Source organism: Muscardinus avellanarius (genome assembly GCF_963383645.1).
Source record: "Muscardinus avellanarius genome assembly, chromosome: 1".
Classification (NCBI taxonomy): Eukaryota; Metazoa; Chordata; class Mammalia; order Rodentia; family Gliridae; genus Muscardinus; species Muscardinus avellanarius.
Genome location: NC_137786.1, coordinates 28,608,526 through 28,630,788, shown reverse-complemented (window position 1 = coordinate 28,630,788; position 22,263 = coordinate 28,608,526). Strand labels below are relative to the sequence as shown.

Sequence of the window (22,263 nt, the reverse complement as noted above, 5' to 3'; positions counted from 1 at the left end):
TTGTGCACCAACACACCTGGCAGTATTCCCAGAAACTACAAAACAACAGTAGTCTGTCCCTTGGGTCCCTATGCTCCTCCATGCTGCCCCTAGCTATCCAAGCAGCTGTCATTTCATGTCCTCCTGGACTAGATCTTCTCCTTTTTATCCTTTGGCCATTTTCTGATCGTGAGAACAGGCAGTACCTGAATAATAGCCCCTCCCCCATATACACAGTGTTCACAATGATCTAGAGTTTCTCATCTAGGAAGAAGTTAAACGCTACCAACAACCTCCTGATCTAGATTCTACTTTACATCTCACTCTACAGAGGAGGAAAGAAGTGAGGCCACACATCACAAGGAGTAATGGGCTCTGAAGCCAGCTGGGGCCAGGTACAGAGTCCTTGCTCTAGCTGCCTTCTATTCTTCTTGGTATAGACTAGCTGATATGATATTCTTCCTGGATGATATATTTGCATTTTAACAAGGCCTTCACTCAAAGGTATGATTTAAGACAATGCCACATAAAGTATTTTCAGTGAGTCTGGGGCTGGCTTTCTCAGGCTAGTGCCACCTTGTGGCTAACAGGACTGCTAATTAACATTTTCTCATTGACTTTCAGATGCTAATTGAGGCTCAAAGTTAGACCCTGAGGCTCTACTAGTTCTTGAATTGACTTCTGAATCATCAAAGAAAGATTAAGTTGTACACGGGGCCTGGCTTATTTATTTCATATGTACTTACTGGGTACCAATTACAGAACACCCAGAATTGGCTCTCTGCCCTCATAAGGATTATAGTTTGATGGGAGAAATATATACTGATCAAAGAAATATATAGATTTTAAAAATCTCCCATTAAGATTGCAGCTGTGTCAAGGCAACGGATATGCGCAGTGACCATAACAAAGGCCTGACCCATGGAGAAGGAGGTCAGAGAAGGATGAGGAAGGGTTGACTGAGCTGAGACTCCCAAGCATAAGGATTAATTAACCAGGTAAGCCGGGCGTGGTGGCGCACGCTTGTAATCCCCGCACTTGGGAGGCTGAGACAGGAGGATCGCGCAGGTTCGAAGCCAGCAGCTTAAGAGACCCTGTTTCCAAATAAAATATAAAATAGGTCTGGGAGTATAGCCCGGAGGTAGAAGGCCCCTGGGTTCTATCCCCAGTACCAAAAAAAAAAAAAAAAAAGAAGGAAGAAACTTCTAGGCAAGGAGAACATGCAAAGCCCTGTGGTGGGAGGAAACCTGGCAAAAAGGAGGCCAAGGTAATTGGAATGGAAAGAATATGAAGGGAGATGCTGAAAAAGCAGGACGGCCAGACCCTATGAAGTCCTGAGGCCACATGGAAGGGAGGGCTATAAAGTAGAGAGGCTTTGATCAGATTTGCATGTTGAATCATTTCTGGACAGGAAGAATCCAGATACTATCAACAGTCAAATCTCTTATTTTCTGTTGTTGGTTCAGAGGACTGTATGCTGCTGTGTCGGTACCCCAGGACATACATTTCCAGAGCAGAGTCACTCCTTTTTGGTTATAGGTGAGTGATCTACACAGTACTCCTCACTCAAAAAGGTTGATTTGAAAAAGATTCACTAGCGTCTAGCCGTGTGTGTGTGTGTGTGTGTGTGTGTGTGTGTGTGTGTGTTTGTGTGTTTGTGTGGTGTGTGTGTACTGGGGATTGAAACTGGGGAACATTCTACTTCAGAGCTACACCTCCAGCCCTTCTTATTTTTATTTCAAGACATACCCTTGCTAGGTTGATGAAAATCTCAATACTTGCTGAGGCTGTCCTTGAACATGCAATCTTCCCAAGTACTGGGATTACAGGTGTGTGCCACCATGCCCTGCTAGCCTAGTTTTTTTTTTTTTAATAAAAAAGATGTTGTTTTACACAAATTCTACCTCACTTAACCCCCTCCACATTTTTGTAAGGGAAATGATATTGTTATTCCTGCTTTACAAGTTCATAAAGGCAAACAACATGTTCAGTTATCCTACTACTAACTGACCAGGAAAAAGACCCAAATCTTTTTTATTCTAGTCCTCTTCAAAATTTCTTCTTAAACAAGGCCAAGTTAGGCTCAAGTTGAGACTTCCTGCAGGCTGGAGCTTTGAGGACAGTGCCTGGGAAATAATTTTCACTACTGCCATACCTACTCTAATCCCTAAGAACAGTCACCAAGGAGGCAGGCACATCTTCTGTTTACCAGTACATGCTAACATCACACCACCTTTTAAAGGCCTGCCAAACAAATATGCCTAATACAATCTCTTTTAAGACAAATGACTAACACTTGTCTTTTCTCCCCCAGTTTTGTAGCATAGTATCTAATAATGAGTTTTATGAGAGTAGTTATAAGTCACTGTTTTGAGGCATGATTACTCAATGAAGTTCAAGGGAAATTACCTTCAAGGCACAGTTCTAAAATCCTAAGAGTAGGAGATATTTTTTCCTAGCAACACACTTGGAGCACAAATCACTTTTGCCTGGGGAAACATCAATATTCTCAAAAACAACAACACTGATCTTTCTCAAGTGTTCTACATTTCTCCTCTTTGAAATGAGTAAGAGGACGTTTCAGACAGGTTCTGATAACCTGTGCTTTTGTAGGAGGTGTGGGGGAGCAGGGTTGGCACAAATAAGAATTGAGGCATTGTTTCTGCTCTGAAAGACAGAAGGTGGAATAAAACCCTCCGTTTCATGGGTGAGTTCTGATTCACCCTTTGAATTCCTTTTGCTGCTCATAGCCAACTTAGAGCAGAGATGACTAGCGGGAGGCCTGGGGGATGGGCATGGAGAAGGGAAGCAGGACATGAAGCAGGCGTATGCATGAATGGAAGGTGGGAAGCAGGTAAGGGGCGGGACACTGTCCACTAGAGGAAGGACTGCAAAAAGAAAGGGAATGGTTGAAAACAAACAAAAAGTCAATGAGAAAGTAAAGCAGCGCGAGCAGGTTACAAAGAAATGCTTGCCACAAAGATCTGGTACCCTTACCAAGGGTGCGCTCTCTCTCTCTCTCTCTCTCTCTCTCTCTCTCTCTCTCTCTCTCTCTCTCTGTGTGTGTGTGTGTGTGTGTGTGATTGAATATTGACCCCAGGGGCATTGTACCTTCGAGCTAACCTTTACTTTTTGTGGGGTTTTTGTTTGTTTGTTTGTTTTTGGTGGTACTGGGAGTGGAACCCAGGGGCTTTCTACCTCCAGGCTATACTCCCAGACCTATTTTATATTTTATTTGGAAACAAGGTCTCACTAAGTTGCTGAGAGCCTCACTAAGTAGCTGAGGCTGGCTTCGAACCTGTGTGATCCTCCTGTCTCAGCCTCCCAAGCACGGGGATTACAAGAGTGCGCCACCACGCCCGGCTTTTTGTTTAAAACAGGGTCTCAACTAGGTTGCTGAAGCTGTCCTTCAGGTTCCCATCCTCCGGTCTCAGCCTCCCAAGTACTGAGATTACAGGCGTGTGCCACCATGCCAGGCACCAAACACCTTTTTGAACTCAGTTCCATTTGGTCTGACCTCTTGGTTGACTTTTCTGGAACATTCCTAAGTGAGGACCCATTCACTTGCAGTTCAAGTCTCTGCCGGGCTGGTTCCCTGTTTCCTTTAGGTCTCTACCCAAGTGGTTGCCTACCAACACCCTTCATAGAGTCATTATCCTCTGCCCAGCTTTATTCCTTTTTTATTTTTTACTTTTTTCGGTACTGGGAATGGAACCCAGGGGCATTCTACCTCCGAGCTAAGTCCTCATCCCTATTTTTTATTGCTTATTTCGAAACAAGGTCTCACTAAGTTGCAGCGATCCTCCTGTCTCAGCCTCTCAAGTACTGGGATTACAAAGTGTGCCACTAGGCCCACCTTGCCCGGCTTTATGCTTAAAGCTGCTCACCATCCTATGACTTTCGGTGTTTTTGTTGCTGTGTGCCTCACACCCCCTCCAGAACGTAGTTCCCCGTGAACTGGCCATCGTTTTTTCGCTGCCTGCCCTGCCTTAGGTCCCCAGGACAGCGCCTGACACCTCGTGGGGTCCCCGGAGGCGTTTTCTGCAGAGGCTTGGGGGTGCTTCGCGTCCAGCACGCTTCCCCTTTCCTCTTCCCCTTCTCGCCCTCCCCACTTCAAAGCCTGGGATCAAGCAGCAGGCACGTGGGAAACCAGGCAAGCATCATTGGTACCCAACTCAAATTCTGATTAAAAAATGAAGGAGAGAGAAACGAGGGCTGAAATGTGGAGAACCAAGGCAAACGCAGGGGGAAAAAAGAGCGAAAAGTACGAAGGGGCAGAGGCGAAGCGACGTCACCGCGGCTGCCCGCCGGCCCACGCGCGCGCCCCCGCCGCCCAGGCCCGCGCGCCCCCGCCGGCCGCGGACTACGGCTCCCAGCGTGCCCCGCGCGCGCCTGCGCAGTGCGGCCGGAGGCGGCGGTCTGTTCTCCGCTGAGGAGGAGCGGGGCAGCGGAGGGAGGCAGCGGGTGAGAGTTCAGAGTTCAGCAGCAGCAGCCCGAGCCCATGATTCCCATATGCCCTGTAGTTTCTTTCACCTATGGTGAGTCTAATGTGGCCCGCGAGGCCTCGGCCCTGCCCCTTCCCCGGCCCGGGCGGCGGGGAGGCGCGGGGGTTGGGGCTGGCTCCGGGGAGGAGGCGGCGGCCGCCACCCGGGCGCGCGAGGCGGCGAGGGAGCGCGGGGCGGGAGGCGGGAGGCGGCCGGGCCGGCCGGCCAGGGCGGCTTCTCACGGCGCCTCTCTCTCTCCCCTGCCCTCCCTCGGCGTCCCGGTCCCTCCGCGTCTCTCCTCCCGCCATGGGACCCGACTCTCCGTGCCCGCCGCAGTGCCCAGCCGGCTGGGGGAAGATGCCAAAATGGCGACCGGCAACTACTTTGGATTCACCCACAGCGGGGCGGCGGCGGCGGCGGCTGCGGCCCAGTATAGGTAACGGCTCCCGCGCCCTTCCTCCTCTCCCCCTCCTCGCCCCGGGCCCGATCCCGCCGACGCGACGCCCCGCGGCCGCCCCGCCCGGGCCGCGGCCTCCCGCCCCGCCCGCCCGCCGGGGAGCGGCCGTGGGGGCGGGGAGGGCGACGGCGAGGGCTGGGGACGTGGAGGCCGCCCGGGCCGCGGCGGCCCCGAGCTAAGATGGCCTCCCGCGGCCTGCGAGCGGGCCCCAGCCCCCGCCGCGGGGTGCAGAGGGGAGCGGGGAGCTCGCGAGCGGCCGAGGCGCGGCCTCCGCGACGCCTCCCTCGGCCCCCGCCGGGGCCGCAGCCCGGGAGCCGGTGTCGCGCCGCGGGCTCGGCGCCTCCGCGGCCCGGCCCCCCGCGCCGTGCTGCGCACCCGCTGCCCGCGCCGCCGCGCCCGCGGGGTTCTGCTCTGGTCCTTTGCCGAGAGAGAGGTTAATATACCAACCACCTGTGAATTGTGTGCCGCCTGGAAAAGATGTGCGAAGTTTCTAGCGCTGATGAATGCACGCACACAGCCTTTTCGTAGCTACTGAGTTTAAGCTCCAGGTGGGCCCAGTAATTCTCCTTGGGGTCTTTTCCCTTCTAGGGAAAAGAAAGTGCAAGTGAGATTATACTGAGTCATTGTAATGCATTGGATGAGATTCGTACCTTAAAGGAAGCTGTCAATTCCGAGCAGTCTATCAAAGATTAAAAAAAAAAAAACATACAAAACTGGATGTTTTTATTGTTGTTCTTGAGTTAGTCTCTCTCGGTTCCGACCGTAAGCGCACAGGGCTCCTGAATTTAATGTATGTATAGATGGGATTTTTTATTATTATTTACTTCAGGAGGCAGGTGGTGTAATGGAAAAGGCATCATCGATGATGGGAGTCCGATGTCTTAACAGTCTCTTTGCTTTTGATTTTATTACATTGGGGACATATGTTTGGTTTTTTTTTTTTTTTTCTTCATCGGTAAAATGAGTCCTGGACCAGTAATGTATGGAAACTGAAAATTGTAATTCTGAGGAAAAAAATTGCTCTATTTCATGAAATCCTAAGATGCCATTTATTGTAAGAGGCAGCATTATTTTACGTAGTACTAAAAAAAAAATCTGCCAATTAAAATAAGTCTCAATGCTTAAGACCTCATTGATATATATTTAAGAGATGTTAAAATGTATAAATGTACATTATATTGTGGTTGTTTTACTAAGTGTAGAGTGCTTGGCATTTTACAAGTCTCTTTATCTTGAGGCCTCTATTGAGAGAAAGAACTGAGATGACATTGTTACAGCAACACCTTGGGACTTTTCAAACATTAACAAATCTTTTGCTTACAAATAGTGATAAACAACAAAGTTTCAGCTACTTTGATAAAACCTTTTAGCCTTAGTAATTTTTCTGGAGAGAAAAAAACTCAAACCATTTTCTTTTTGTGGGAAATGAGATAGCTAATCAGCATATGTGCCATAAATCTACTGCTAGCAAGTACCATGTGTTCTAGAAAAGGCAGTTTTTAACCACTAAAATTTTCCCTTGTCTTACATAGTATTTTTCTGTTTTCTTAGTATTGACTGAGTGGTAGGTTTGTTGGATTACTAACTTTACTGAAAAGCAGTAGGTTTGTTTTTTGTTGCAGTCTTTCTTTTTTAACCTCCAAGCTACACCCCAGCCCAATTTTTTCTTTTATTTTGAAACAGGGTCTCCTTGCAAAGGGCCTCACTAAGTAGCTGAGGTTGGTCCTGAACCTTATCCATCTGTCTTAGCCTCCCAAATGCTGGGATTAAAAAGCATGTGCCACCATGCCCAGCTTTTGTTGCAGTTTTTTTTTTGTTTTTTTTTTTGTTTTTTTGGTGGTACTGGGGTTCCTGGAAGCCCTTCTATCTATCTCCGGGCTACACTCCCAGACCTATTTTTACATTTTTATTTGGAAACAGGGTCTCCTAAGCCAGTGCGCACGCGGCTGGCTTCGAACCTGCGCGATCCTCCTGTCTCTGCCTCCCAAGCGCGGGGATTACAAGCCTGCGCCACCACGCCCGGCTTTGTTGCAGTTTTGAAATTTTTTTCAAATGGAAGTAAGAGGAAGAAAAGTCAATTTAAGGATACCTCATTTTTTGGTTAAGGTATTTACATGTTTGTGTTTTGTGTCAGTATAGGACACTATTACAAGATTTTTGTGCCTAATATTTTGGGATCTTGAATCTCACTTTCAGTAAACTATAACAATCCAAATTACTGAATTGATTATTTGAGAAAAGACTAGTCTTTTAATATTATTTATGCTTATTTCACCCAAACTAATTATTAAGGCTCTCTGTTCTTGTTCATAAATGTAGTACATGAAAATTGTACTCAGTAGCAATAAATCAGGTTCAATAGTAGTACTTTGGAAAAGGAAGATGAATAAAAGGAGTAACAAAAGCATATGCCCCCCAAAATGCAGTAATGTTTTCTTCTAGTTAAAAATGGTTACAGTGGAAAGTTTAGAGATGGAAGACCAACGTTTTTTGTGCTTGGGTTACAAGTGTGCGACACCACGCCTAGCTTAAAGTTGGCTTTTTAAAATAACCAGTTGAGAACATATGTCTACCATTTTTATATTGAGTACTTACTGAATTCAGACTTTAAAGATTTAATAAATGTGTAAAATAATGCCTGTGTTCTTAAAGAGTCATAGCAATACAATAGTAGTTTAATGTTAAATGCTGAAGCGAATATTTTCTATTTTTATTTATTTTTTGCAGTACTGGGGATTGAACCCAGGAGCATTCTACCTCTGAGCCACACCCTAGTCCTATTTTTTGTTCTTTATTTTGAAACAGGGTCTCACCAAGTTGGAAAGGGCCTCACTAAGTAGCTGAGGCTGTCTGCCAATAATGATCCTCCTTTCTCAGCCTCCCAAATGCTGGGATTACAAGCATGTGCACCTCCACGCCTGGCTGAAGCAGGTATTTTCTTTTGGTGAACATTTAAAGATCTGCTAGTCCAAAGATGGCATCTTATTTAATGATTTTGAGTTGTCTTCGGGACATGGGTTCCTAAATGATAAGTGTCTTTATGTCACACTAAGATCATTTCTATAGGTTGATTAGCCATTGAGTTTACTTTTTTCCTTTCTCTTTTGTACTTTTTACTTGAATGTAGAGTTAAAAATACTGTCTTGAAGGAAAGAATAAAAGCAACACTAGTAAGATAATAAAAGGTTACTTGCTGAGAAGGTTAAAAAAAAAAACCAGGTAAACAGGTTTTTTTAAACCAACCATAGTGATGGAAATTTACTGGCTTCCATAAATTTTTTCAACTGTTAATTATATTAGCTCTGCTATTGTTGAGTCAGAGACCTTAGAATGCAGCTTGCATGGATGAATTTGAAATAATGAAAATTTTCTTTCAGAAAGTAGTTGCTGTTGTATCTGTGATAATCTGTATATATATTTTTATAGCCTTAGGGGTAGGTTGAAAGGAATGAGGTGTAGCTTGGTGGTAGTGTTTGACTAGTATGCTTAAGGCCTTGAGTTCAATCCAAAATTGAATCCCAAGTTCAAGCCAAAATACTCCTGTGTAGAATGTTGAGGTGTATGTGTGTGTATGCTTTTGTAAGCTGTCTAATGGTGTGCTCTATTGAAAAGAACATGAATTTGGAGCTATTTCGACTTAGATTTGAATCCCAGCTCCATCTCTTCAGTCACTTAGTCAAGACCCTTAACTTTTCTTCTGTGACTGTTTCCTCACTTAATTTGCCTAATAGTGAAGATTAAATATAGTTTCCTTATACTAGAGCCAGATTTTCAGTAACCTTTAATAAGAGTTTTAAAGAACTTCTTGATATTTAACATATACTTAATATATATAGCTTGATAATTTCACAATTTAAAAAAAAGTAGGTACTTGTATCATTTGGGAGATCTCAACTTCAATTTACTAGGAAATGAAAGGTTTTCTTATTTGCAGACAACACAATTTTAAAAATAAAACAAAAAGCCGGGCCTGGTGGCACATGCTTGTAATCCTAGTACTTGGGAGGCTGAGACTGGAGGATCCAGGTGTGCAGTCCACCTCAGCTACTTAGGTCCTCTGCAACTTAGTGAGACACTGTTTCAAAATAAAGAATAAAAATTAGGGCTGGGGGTGTAGAATGGAGGTAGAAAGCCCTAGGTTCCATCCCCAGTACAGAAGAAAGAGAGAAAGAAGAAAAATAGGGCTGAAGTACCACACCCTCACCCCCCAAAAAAAGAATAAAAAATAGGGTTGAGAGTGTAGCTCTGGGTTCAATCTCCAGTACCACATTTTAAAAAAAAAAAAATGAGAACAAGAGTTTAGCAAATTTGCAGGGCCTGCTGGCACACACCTGTCCAGCCTAGCTATGCAGGAAGCTGAGAGGAGAATCACAAGTTCAAGGCCAGCCTGGGCAACCTAGATTCTGTTTCAAAATAAAAAGGTCTGGAAATGTATCTCAGTGGTAGAGCACTTGTCTAGCATGCACAAAGCCCTAAATTCAACCACAGTAACCCCCCAAAAGAAAAGAATTCATCAAGTTTTCTGGATCCCAAACTTGGATCCAGACAAATCAGACAAATATTAGTAGTATTCCTGTGCAGCAATATTAAATTAGCTGATTAAATTTCATATAGGCTGGGTGTGGTGGCCCATGACTGTAATCTCAGTACTTGGGAAGCTGAGGCAGAAGGATTGCAGGTTTAGGATAGCCTCAGCAACTTAGCAAGGCCCTCCACAATTGAGACCCTGTTTCAAAATAAAATAGGGCTGGGGGTGTGGCTCAGAGGTACAATGCTCTCCCTAGGTTTAGTAGATTCCCTTTAGATGAAGCCTTTAAACCTACTAAGGAATAAAACTGGTATATGCAAAATACTTGAAAAAGAAAATACAAAGGAAAAAAGACGGGCTATGTTCCAGAAAAAAATTGACTACCATCAAGTTACTATTTCCAAGTAATCTATATATTTAATTTTGATAGATAAATCTAAAGATTTTTGAGGTCACTTGTCCTGACAATACTGTAAAAAATGAAAAGCAACAACTTGGGATGCCAGATATCAAAACTTTAGTGATATTGCTACAAGCATAGACAAATAGGTCAGAGAACTAAAAGAGGTCCCAGAGATAGACCTATGCTTATCTAGACGGCTGGATTAGAATGTTTGCTGCTTAAGTAGTGGTATTTTTTTTTTAAAGCAGGGTATTAGTGATGCATGCCTGTAATTCCAGTACTTGAGAGACTGAGACAGGAGGATTACAAATTAGTGGCCAGTCTCGGGACATAGCAAGGCCCTCAATAATTTAATGAGATCCGTTTAAAAATAAAATAGGGCTGGGGGTATAGCTCAAGAGGTAAAAGCCACTGGGTTCAATCCCTAACAGCACAAAGCCAGTCGGCCACATTATTACTCCAAGAAATATGCCATCAAGTTAATAAGAAGACAAGTCCTTTAGCTTAAAAATGTACTAATTGACAAAGAATGTTAGATGTCTTTCTCAATTAAAGATGAAGAGGTATTGACTGCTTGTTCAAAAATTGTTCTTGACACCATTCCATCAGAATAGCATTAGGATATATTTTTCTGAGCATGGTATTTCTTAAGAAAGTGTTTGATCAGAGCCATGTGCAATATAGCTCTTCATACTTAAGCTAAGATCAAATGAGGGAAATAAACATCAGGCATTTTTGTATGCTCTGTATTTAAAGACAGTGGCAGAGTACTTGCCTGCCATGCACTAGGCCTTAGGTTCAATCCTAGGCACAGTTAAAAAAAAGAATTAAGGAAGTAATTTAACATTTCATGAATACTCTAAAGGGGTTTATATTTTAGGGGCATGAGAATAAGATAGTCAACACCCACAAATAACCTGCCATAATAATGATTATAACTGTCTTAATGAAATGCTGAAATGGGAAACTGGAAGATTCTATGACATTTGAGATAGGTGTCATGTTTATTCATTTTGAAATTGAGAGTTTAAACAAAAGAACTGTGTCGAGGCAAGAGAGAAATTTGTGAATTGCACGGTTTTAAAAAATGGAAAGGGCTCTGAAAGTCAGACTACCTGAGTGTATCTGCTTTTCTCCTGCCTGTCATGTGATGTTGAAAAAATGGTCTCTTGGTACTTTGGTTTATTTACCCATAAGTGGGAGGTAATAAATATCCTTACCTCATAGGATTGAGTTTTAAAAATATTTTTAGTGAGGTTTAATATGTATAAAAAGAAAACTTCACATATAGAGAATAGATAGCTTGATACGATCCCAAATTGAGCAGATCCGTGTAACCTGCACCAAATTAAACAGCAGAACATTATCAGCATCCCAGGAGACCTCTATATTCTTCAAATGTATTGTTATAAAGATTCACTTTTATTTGTAAAGTGCCCAGAAGAGTAGTTGGCATCTATTATATCCCCATCAAAGTTAGACATTATTCAGTATTCATTTGGAAATGGGGCTCAAAATAGGGATAAGGATTGGTAGTGTAAATCTGAATATCATTCAAATGGTGACAGTATGCTGTTACAGCTGTGAATATGGATGAAACCAGAAAAAGTATAGTACTTGACATGTATCGAGTGGTTAGGACACATGCTTTGAATGACCAGAAGAAAAAATAAAGGACTGTGGTTACAAAGTTGGAAAACATCTGTGTTTAAGATACAGATGGACTAGGGAAAAAAAGAAATACTTGCAAGGAATGTCCTTGAAAATAAAGAAGTGTGATGCTTTTTAAAATAAAAACTGAAGGAAAGCTTTAAAAATAATTATATAAGTGAGGGCAAAGAAAGCTGATATTTATGGGGATGGCTTTAAAGCTTCTGCCCACCCAAACTGCTTGTACATACTGGGGACTGAAACCCAGAAACATTCTACCCCAACCCTTTTTATTTTTTGTTTGGAAATAGGGTCTCACTGGGTTGCTTAAGAGTCTGACTAGGCTGCTGAGGTCGTTCTCAAACCTGCAGTTTTGACTTCCCAATCCCTGGGATTACAGGCAAATGCCACCACAACTGGCTCCATACTTTTCTTTTTTTACTATAAGAATAATCGTTTTTATAAAATGTAAATTTAAATCATAAAGTAGTGCTGCTTATGTTATCAAAGTGTGTGGCTATCCAAGCCCAGTGTGCCTTCTATGGTGCTGGGGCATTCTACCTTCAAGCTACACCCACAGCGCCCCCCCCCAAACACACACACTTTTGAAACAGAAGCTTCACAAGTTGCTGAGGCTGCTGTGAACTTGTAGTCCTCCTGTCTCAGTCTCCCAATTACTGGGATTACAAACGTGTGCCACCACACCAGGGTCCAGAAAATAATTTTATTCTGCATAATCTTGGTCATAGTTGTTTATTTTCTTATGGGGCTTGTTGTGATTTTATTTTTTTAATTGAGATCTCCTATTTCTTGGAACATTATCTGTGGCATTTAAAGAGAAATACTTATTTTGTAGCTCTTAAAAGCACTGACATTCTAGTTATATTAAACTGCCTTCTGGAATTTGATCATGACCTGGAATCTGGCCTTAAAACTAGGAGGAGGATACTTTTGTGATTCAAGACTTTTTACCTAGAGCCATGGCTGAAACAGGAAGCTTCCTTGCAGTTTTCTCTTAAAGGTGAAACAGCCTTTTCCCCTAAATCACCCACTGTGGGGGTTCCTTTTGGAAGCCCCCCAAATTCTAAGCTATTGCTTCTCAGTTCTTTCTGCCAACACAGCAAGTAATATCTGCACAGCAGCATAATGGGAAGAGGCTTGGAGCTCTCTGGGTGAAGATATTGCAGCTGCAGGCAACAGGTTTAGGTTATGACCACTCATGCACTACCCAATTTAAGAACTGACACCAATGTCTCAGAAAGTGGTGGACCATACTGGTGCTGCTCTATGACCTCGTTACCTGCCCCTAAAAGGTATTTGTAGAATAACGTATATCAACTACATTACTAAACATTATTTAATTCAGCCCCCCTTTTAATGATAGCAAAATTGTCTTGAAGGAAGTAGTAATTGCCAAGTCTGTTAAGACAAAACTTTTCCGTTGGGTTTTCCATATAGATCTTTGGGTGTATGTGTGTTGCTGGATATTAGACTCAGAGCCTCATGAATAAAGTGTGTACTTTCCTGAGCTACTCTCCCAAACCCCTTTGATCCATTTTGAGTTGGTTTTTGTGTATGGTATTAGGTAAGAGTCCAACTTCATTTATTTGCATGTGGACATCCAGTTTTCCTAGCACCTTTTCTTGGTATCCAGGTTATTTCTGGGCCCTTGATCCTTTTCCATTGATTAGTGTTTGTCTTTATTTACTGTTACTTTTTTTTTTTTTTTTTTTTTTTTGGTGCAGTACTGGGAATGGAACCCAGGGGCATTCTACCTTTGGGCTACACCCCCAGCCCTATTTTTTATTCTTTTGTGTGTGTGTGTGTGTGGTACTGAGGTTCCTGGAAACCCTTCTACCTCCGGGCTACACTCCCAGACACCTATTTTTTATATTTTTATTTGGAAACAGGGTCTCTTAAGCCGGTGAGGCTGGCTTGGAACCTGCGTCATCCTCCTGTCTCCACCTCCCAAGCACGGGGATTACAAGCCTGAGCCACCATGCCTGGCTTTTATTCTTTACTTTGAAACAGGGTCTCACTGCATTGCAAAGGGCCACATTTAAGTAACTGAGGCTGTCTGTGAACTGCAATTCTCCTGTCTCAGCCTCCCAAATGCTGGGATTACAAGCGTGCGCCACCACGCCCGGCTCCCAGTTCTGTTTTTTATTCTTTATTTTGGAACAAGTTCTCACTGATTTGCAAAGGCCTCACTAAGTAGTAGCTGAGGCTGTCCTCTAACCTCTATCCTCTGGTCTCAGCCTCTCATTTGAAATTGATTAAAGAATCATAGTTTTGGGCTTTTATTCTGTTGATGTAGTATATTACATTGATTTTTGTTGCGTTGAATTTGTCTCCTTGCGTTAACTATTTAAAAACACAACTTTGCTGGGCCTGGTGGCTCACACAGTAATCACAGTAATTAGGAGGCTGAGACGATAAGATGACAGATTTAAGAACAGCTTCAGTAAGACCCTGTTTCAAAAACAAAATAAAATAGGATTGGGAGTGTATCTTGGAGGTAGAATGTCCTTGGCTTCAGTCCCTAATACTGCTCATACACAAAACCCCATTCAACTCAATGTACCTATAGAATTTGTTACTAACAGATTAACTTTTTATTTAAAAAAATTTTTTTGGTACTGGAGATGGAACCCAGGGGCATCATTTTACTTCTGAACCACATCTCAACCCTATTTTATTTTGAAACACAGTCTCACTAACTTGCTAAAGCTGACCGCAAACCTTTGATGCTTATGTCTCAGCCTCCCAAGTACTAGATTTACAAGTATGTTTTACCACACTGGCTCTTATAACAATATTTCTAAAGTTTTATCAAGTGGAATGACTTGCTCTCTGTGTAATTTGATATCTATTAAAATAAAAATGACAGCATAAAAAAAACACAACTCTGAGTATAGAGTAGTTCTGATGGTTAAGTATATCCATTGGGACCACACTGCTTTGGTTCATGGTATCTTGAGTTTAGTTTAAGTAATTTTCTGCTAGGTTTCTATTAACTATAAATTTACTTGCTGTAAGTGGTACTTTTTATTAATAAACTAAGTAGTTTCTTTCCCCTGTTGCATAATAGGAGGAACCTAAAATGAATGTTGAATAAACAAAGACTTCAGGTTAATGGACTATATCATAAAATAATGATTTTTAAGCTTTTTGGTATTAGGACCCCTCTAACACTTCTAATTATTAAGGACCCCCGTTAACTTTTTATTTGGGTTATTTTGACATATGCTTCATTAAAAATTAAGAAATTAAAAATTTTCGCTAATTCTCTTTTTTTAATATATATTTTTTTAATTTTTAATTTTTTATTGGTGCATTATATTCATACATCGTATTGGGTAAAAAACTTGTGTGTACAGACATGCACTCATCACTCATTTAACCCCTACCCAATTCCCACCCCATTCCCTCTCCTTCCCTCCCTCTTTTGCTCGGCTTAGTGGTTGACCTCGATATGTTTAAGTACATTGTGTAATTCTCTTAATAAAACTTACATGTGAACCAAAAATATTTTTATAAAAAATAATTAAGCTTCAGAAAGCAGGGGTGAGATTGTGGCTTAGGAGTAGAGTTCATGAGGCCCTGGGTTCAATCCCCAGAACTGTCCCCCATCCCACCCTCAAAATCCAAAAACTAGTTGAGATGAGAAGCATTGTTTCACATTTTTACAAATCTTTTTAATGTCTCAGTAAAGTACATTGGATTCTCAGATCAGCTTCTGCCTTTAGTCTGTTGTGGTAAATTGTTTCAATTAAATATAGCCTGGCTTCACTTAAATGTCTAATTGAAAAAGAGAGAAAACCTCATGAATCCCTCCCCCTAAAAAAGGCTTGGAACCCTCAGAGGCATCCTTGGATTACATTTTGAGAACCACTGTTATATAGAAACTAAATATTACCACTTCCCAGAAATCTCTACCCTTAATACATTCTTTTATTTCTTTTGGTGTTAGTCTCCATATTACTAAATGATATGCCTCTTTTTCTATTTCTTAATTTGTTCATCTTATGCAACTGTATTTTTATTTCATATAATCATAGTTTAAGGTTTAATACCTTCTCATTTTTCCTTTTCCCAAATTCAGTGGTGGAGCTTATGTTTCTTCAGTCAATACATCAGTTATTGTAATCAAAGATAAACATTATTTCAGTATTCTCTACTTTAAGAATCTTGAAATGCTTTCCTTTGCTTCTCTTTTCATACCTCATCCTTCAGCTTATGCTATAGTTTTGCTTGTAATATTTATGTCCTGTAATCACAGTTTATGTTTTGTATTTTAGGTAGGTTCTAAAACTTGAAAGGAAAAACTCATTGTGATTGTGTCAATGGTATAATCCTGTGGCACTTACTAGAAAATCTTCCTAGGCTCAAGTTCAAATGGACTTTTGCTTTTTTTGCACTATACTAATTGTCCAACTCTGAAATGTTCTTCTGGAATCATGCCTTTCTTGAACTGACTCATATTTTCATTACTTTTTTTTTTTTTAATCCTTGTTGTTATTGCCTTGATTTTATCTTAAGATTTCTAGGCTCCCTGTCTCCTATCTGTTGTGCACCATTCTCTGTCTTCTTGGACAGCTTTCTCAGAGGCTTCTGTTCTTCCTCTGATTCCAATCTAAACCATGGCTGTCTGGTCCTGCTGCACAGCTGCTGACCTAGGCTTTCATCTTCACTGCTGGATCCTGTGATTTCTTGGTTTGCTTTTCATTTAGCCAGGAGTGTATCTTTATGTAGCTTCCTGAGAAAATGTGCAAAGGAGGTAAACTTCACTCATTGAGTGTGTAAAAATATCCTTGTTATGATGAGTAGCTAGTCTGGGTACAGAATTCTAAGTAATAATTTTTCCTTGAATTAAAAAAAATTTATTGGTGCATTGTGGTCTTACATCTTAATGGAGTACAAGATGGTAGAGACATATGTGTACACATCATTTAGTCCTTACCTAATTCCTACCCCATTCCATACCCCCTCCCTCATTCTCATGTTTGGCTTAGTGATTGACTTTGATGTTTGTGAGTGTACATCATGTACATTAGGGTATTTCCCTCTTCCATCCTCCCATCACCCTCAGTTAGGTCTCCTTATTTACTCATCTATGGTTTTTCCTCTTTAGAGTTCCTCCTATGACCCCTTTTTCTCCCTAGCTTCCCTATATTGGGAAGAACATCTGATTTCTTAGTTTTTTGCGACTGACTAATCTCACTTGGCATAATGTTCTTCAGTTCCATTCATTTCCCCACAAATGATGTAATTTTGTTCTTTATGGCTGAGTAAAATTCCATTGTATACATATCCCATAGCTTTGTAATCCATTCATCTGTTGATAGACATCTTGAATGGTTCCATAGTTTGGCAATGGTGAATTGTGTAGCTATGAATATAGATATGCATGCATTAGTTTGGTAGTTTGGTTTCTATTCTTTTGGGTAGATACCCAGTAGTGGTATTGCTGGGTCATATGGTAGGTTCATTCCCATTCTTCTGAGGATCCTCAGAAGATCCTCAGGCTTTACAAAGTGGCTGTTCTCATATGCAGTCCCACCAACAATGTATTAAAGAGTTTACACTTCTCCACATCCTTGCCAGTATTTGTTGTGTTTTTAATGATTGCCATTCTGGTTGGAGTTAGGTTGAAATCTTAGGCTTTAAGGACATCACACTATTGTCTATTAGCCCCTAGTGTTTACCAGTAAGGAATCTGATAATTTTCATTTATTAGTATGTGACCGTTTATTTCTTCTCTAAAGAAGTGAAGGATCTTTTTGCATTGATGCTGTAAAGTACTATGTTTCCAAGTTCTTTTACTTTGTTTTGTATTGTAAGCCCATTGAATTTGAAATGATGTGCTTTTCTCTTTTCTCTAGAATTCTTTCTGGTTGGATATTAGAACTTATAAATTTATCCTGTTTGTATCCCTCAATTTATCTTCTAACTAGTGTAAAGTTCTTGTTTTATAAATATAAGTCAGTTTTTTTAAAAAAATTTTTATTGGTGCACTGTATTCATACATCATAGTGGGATACAAAAAACTTTTGTAGACATATATGCACACATCGCCCAGTCAGCCCCCACCCGATCCCCACCCCATTCCCTCCCCATCCCTCCTTCCCATGCTTGGCTTAGTGGTTGACATCTAGTATTATAGCAATTTATCCAAAATTAAAAATGATAATCTCACATAACAGTTTCATTTGTCTGATACCGAGCTTTTGATAACTTAAAGATAACACTTTAATATTTCTTTTGGCTTTCTTTCTTACCAGAGAATATTTTTTTTTTAAGGTAAAACTATCATATATTTATATATTTATTTTTCAGGAAAAAATCTATCCTAATATGTAATATGGACTCTAGATACCCAAAACGATCTCGAAAAAGAACAAAGCTAGAAGATGTATATTTTCTAATTTCAAACTATATAAAGCTACAATAATTGAAACAGTGTAGTGCTGTTCTAAAGGCAGATATATAAACCATTGGAGTTAAATAAAAGCCTAGAGATACATTCTTCCCTATATTGTCAAGTTATTTTTGACAAGGTTTCCACGAACATTTGGTGGAGGAAATAATAATCTTTTAACTAAATATTGTTGAAAAATAATAATTACATGAAAAAAAATTGGACCCTTACCTAATCCCATATACAAATATTAACTCAAAATAGATAAAAGACCTAAATATAAATCTTAATACTACTTAATACTACTTAAACGTAATACTACTTAAACTTAATACTACTTAAACTTTTTTTTTTAATACTAAAACTTTTAGAAGAAAATCTGGGTTATAAAACCTCACAACATTGAAATTGGCAGTGATTTCTTGGATATGATTTCAATGGCACAGGCAACAAAAGGGTATACAAACTCCCTAACAAATAAAATATTGTATATCCAAAGACAATGTAAACAGTTAAAAGTTACTGATAGAATGGGATAAAATATTTCCAAATGCTATATCTGAAGGTATATTAATATTCCAATTAGAAATCCTAAAAATTAACAATAAAAGCAAACAATACCATTTAGAGATAGGTATAAGACTAACATAAATAATGAATCTCCACAGATAACTAATCTTAGTTGTCTGTTGGATGGAAAATCTTGTTTCTCTGGTTCTGGTGTGTGTTACCTGTTTCTTCTTTGTAGTTAATCTCTTTGAGTATTTTCTATAGTGCTGGTTTTGAAGACAAATCCCTTCAGTTTCTGTTTGTCATGGAAGCTTCTTATTTCTCCATCTAATTTGATAGAAAGTTTTGCTGGGTAGGAAATTTTTGGCTGGAAGTTGTTTTCTTTCAGAGTTTGTTACTTGGAGTAACATATTTTCTTTCAGAGAATATGTTACTCCAAGCCCTTCTGGCTCTCATGACTTGGTTTGGGAAGTCTGGAGTGATTCTAATTGGTTTGCCTCTGAATGTCACTTGGCCCTTTGTTTTTGTTGCCTTTAAGATTCTCTGCTTGGCTTCCATATTGGTCATTTTGACAATTATGTGGCGTAAGGATCCTCTTCTCCGATCCTGTCTAAAGGGAGTTCTATAAGTTTCCTGGACCTGCGTATTGACCTCTTGCTCTATGTTTGGAAAATTTTCTGCTATTACTTCCTTGAAGATATTGTTGATCCCTTTGGTTTCACCCTCTTTTCCCTCCTCTATTCCAATTATTCTTAGGTTAGCTCTCTTAAAATGGGCCCATATTTCTTCAATATCAGATTCCTGCTGTCGGATATTTTTTTCTAGATTAGAAACTGCGTTTATTTTTGGTTTGCTCATCTTCTAAGAGCGAGATTCTATTCTCCATGTGGTCTAATTGGTTGTTTGTGCTTTGAATTGAGGCCTTTACTTCATTAATTGCATCCTTTATCTCTTTTTGGCTCTCTCTGAGTTCTTTTCGAAGCACCTCTAATATTTCTACAGTTATTTTCCTGATTTGATCTTCTAGAAATCTCTGATTTTCTGTTTTATCGGGTTCTGATGTTGTGGGATTGTGGGCATTCATTGCTCCATTGTTATTCCTCTTTCCCGTGATTTTGGGAGTTTGTGCCTTCTCTGGGTTCTTCCCTTGGGTCACTAAGACTTCACTTAAGGTGCTCTGGATCCTGAGTCTGTGGTATCTCAGTCACCACTACTCCTTTACTGGGTTGTATTGCAAAGTCTCAGACCCAGGGAGTCAATAGAGGCTGCTTTAGACTATGGGGGGGTGCCAGGTTGGGCGTTCTCCTATGGTGTGATATCTCTGCCACCGCCACTCCCCCACTGGGTCAAGTCCCTGGGAGTCAGTACTGGGATTTCTCCTCTGGGGCCCGCAATTTGACTCACTGTTGTTGAATACGCAGATGGAGCTGTGGTGGACTCGGTTACTTCACTGCTACTGCCGCTGGTGGCAATATGGTGCTGTTGCCACGCCCTCGGCTGTGAGGCTGGCGTATTTCTTCTCTGTTTTTGAACTCCGCTCTGAGTCCCTGCAGCGTGTGCTGAGCCCAGCCTCTGGGAGCTTTAGATGCTCCCTGCGCCGAAAAATCTGCCGAATCCCGCCGGGCTCTTCCGCAGCGGCTCACCTCGGCTCGCTGTCCCGCTGCTCCTCTCTGGAGCCTGGTGGGCTGTTGAGTGCATTGGTCTGTTGCCGTAGCTGTCCGGTGAGCTCGCTGCTGCCACCGGCAGTAAGGTACTGCTGCTGCGTCCTCGGCCGTGAGGTCGGCGTATCTCCTCTGTGGCTCTGAGCTCTGTTATGAGACCCCCTCCTCTCTGGGGCTGGTGATTTTTTTGTTTCTCTGGTGATGGTGTTTTCTGGCTACAAAAGGCGCTGATTTTGTGGTAATAGGGATTGGTTGTTAGCGGGGCTCTTAAGCCCCGCTTTTCTCGGTTGCCATCTTCCCGGAAGCTCATAAGTCAGTTTTTTAAAGTTCTCATGTTATCGTAAGATATTTTCTATAGGGTCACTAATTTTTTTTGCAGTTTATAGTAGGATTTCTTTAAATGCCTGGTCATTTTGATGATTTTCCTTTTAAAAAAAAAAAAACTTTAAGGCTGCGGGGGTTTGTTTGGTTTTGTTTGTTTTATTTTGTTTTTTGCGGGTCTGGGGGTGGAACTGAGAGGCATTCTACCCCCAGCCCTATTTTTTAATTTTTATTTTGAAGCAGGGTCTCCCTAGGTTGAAAAGATTCTCACTACTGCTAAGGCTGTTCTTGAGCCTGCAATTCTCTTGTTTCTGCCTCCCAAGTATTGGGATACACCTGGCTTAATTTTTTCATATATAACTTTTATTGGAAGGCTCAACTTTTTTTTTTTTTTTTTTTTTTTGGTGGTACTGGGGTTCCTGGAAGCCCTTATACCTCAGGGCTACACTCCCAGACCTATTTTTACATTTTTATTTGGAAACGGGGTCTCCTAAGCCAGCGCGATCCTCCTGTCTCTGCCTCCCAAGTGTGGGGATTACAAGCGTGCGCCACCACGCCCAGCAAGGCTCAACTTTTAATTGCCAAGCCGGGACCTGCTTGTTAACCTCCAGTGTAAATCAGAGAATATAAAGAGTGTTTTTATGCTCTATCTTTTAAATCATACTGGGGACTGAACCCAGAGACAGTCAAACTCAGAGGTACATGTGCATTCTCACCACCATCCTTTTTATTTTGAAACCAGATCTAATTGCTGAAGGTCTCACTAAGTAAATGAAAGTCTTTTCATATTTCACAAATGTATTTTTATGCACGAAACTTGGTTTTTTTACTTATTTTATGTCCTGTATTATTATTCAAGAAATGGTTTAAAGAAAAATTTTAGATTTTATACAAGATGACTTAACACTTGTGTGTGTGTGTGTGTGTGTGTGTGTGTGTGTGTGTGTGTGTGTGTGTGGTGGTTTTGGGGGTGGTACTCCAGCTTTTCTACCTCCAGGCTTATACTCCCAGAGCGATTTTTTTTTTTTTTTTTTTTACTTTATTTGGAAATGGTCTCACTAAGTAGCCGAGAGCCTCACTTAGTAGCTGAGGCTGGCTTCGAACCTGTGCGATCCTCCTATTTCAGCCCCCCAAGCACTGGGATTACAAACATGCACCACCACACCCAGGTGAATACCTTTTATTTTTATACTTCATACTAGGCAAACCTTGATTTAAATTGTTTCTACTATGGCTAAATTTTCTTAAACTAATTAGAACTCAATTTTATCTAAAATTTTATTCTTTTCTCACCTGCCTTCCTTCTGCCAACCTATAGGCCTTGGGGATTGAACTCAGGGCCTGTTTCATGCTATCAAACACTGGTATTGGTCTATATCCCCAGTCCTCGACCTGAGTTTGTTTGTTTGTTTGTTTTTGGGGGGTTTTTTGGTGGTACTGGGGTTCCTGGAATCCCTTCTACCTCCGGGCTATACTCCCAGACCTATTTTTACATTTTTTAATTTGGAAACAGGGTCTCCTAAGCCAGCTTGCGGCTGGCTTCAAACCTGCACGATCTTCCTGTCTCTGCCTCGCAAGCGTGGGGATTACAAGCGTGCGCCACCACGCCCGGCTTGACCTGAGTTTTTAAAAGTAGATTTACTTAGCCAATGGATCTATATCATATAAAAGGTGGTTTTCTAAGGATATTTGCAGTTGAAAGAATTTCCCAAATGGGTTTTAGGATAACAAACCAGAGAATATTCTGAATAGGGATCAATTATCTTTTCCTTGGCCCACTAGAAGTTGGAACGGGATTACCATTTTTCCTAAAGCTTGTGATAGAGGCTTTAATTCCAGTCTAAATAGA

At 41.1% G+C, this 22,263-nt stretch overlaps 1 protein-coding gene across 2 annotated transcripts in view; it reads left to right on the top strand.

Annotated features, from left to right (window-relative positions):
• Window positions 1–4,480: 4,480 nt before the first annotated feature.
• Window positions 4,481–22,263, top strand: part of ZFR (zinc finger RNA binding protein) — a gene marked incomplete at both ends in the record, with an annotated part of 77,531 nt that continues 59,748 nt past the window's right edge. For both annotated transcript variants that reach the window (XM_080711798.1, XM_080711797.1), the window contains 2 exons: window positions 4,481–4,517; window positions 4,800–4,899. In XM_080711798.1, the coding sequence (XP_080567924.1) occupies window positions 4,481–4,517; window positions 4,800–4,899 (137 nt within the window). The remainder of the gene's footprint in view (window positions 4,518–4,799; window positions 4,900–22,263) is intronic.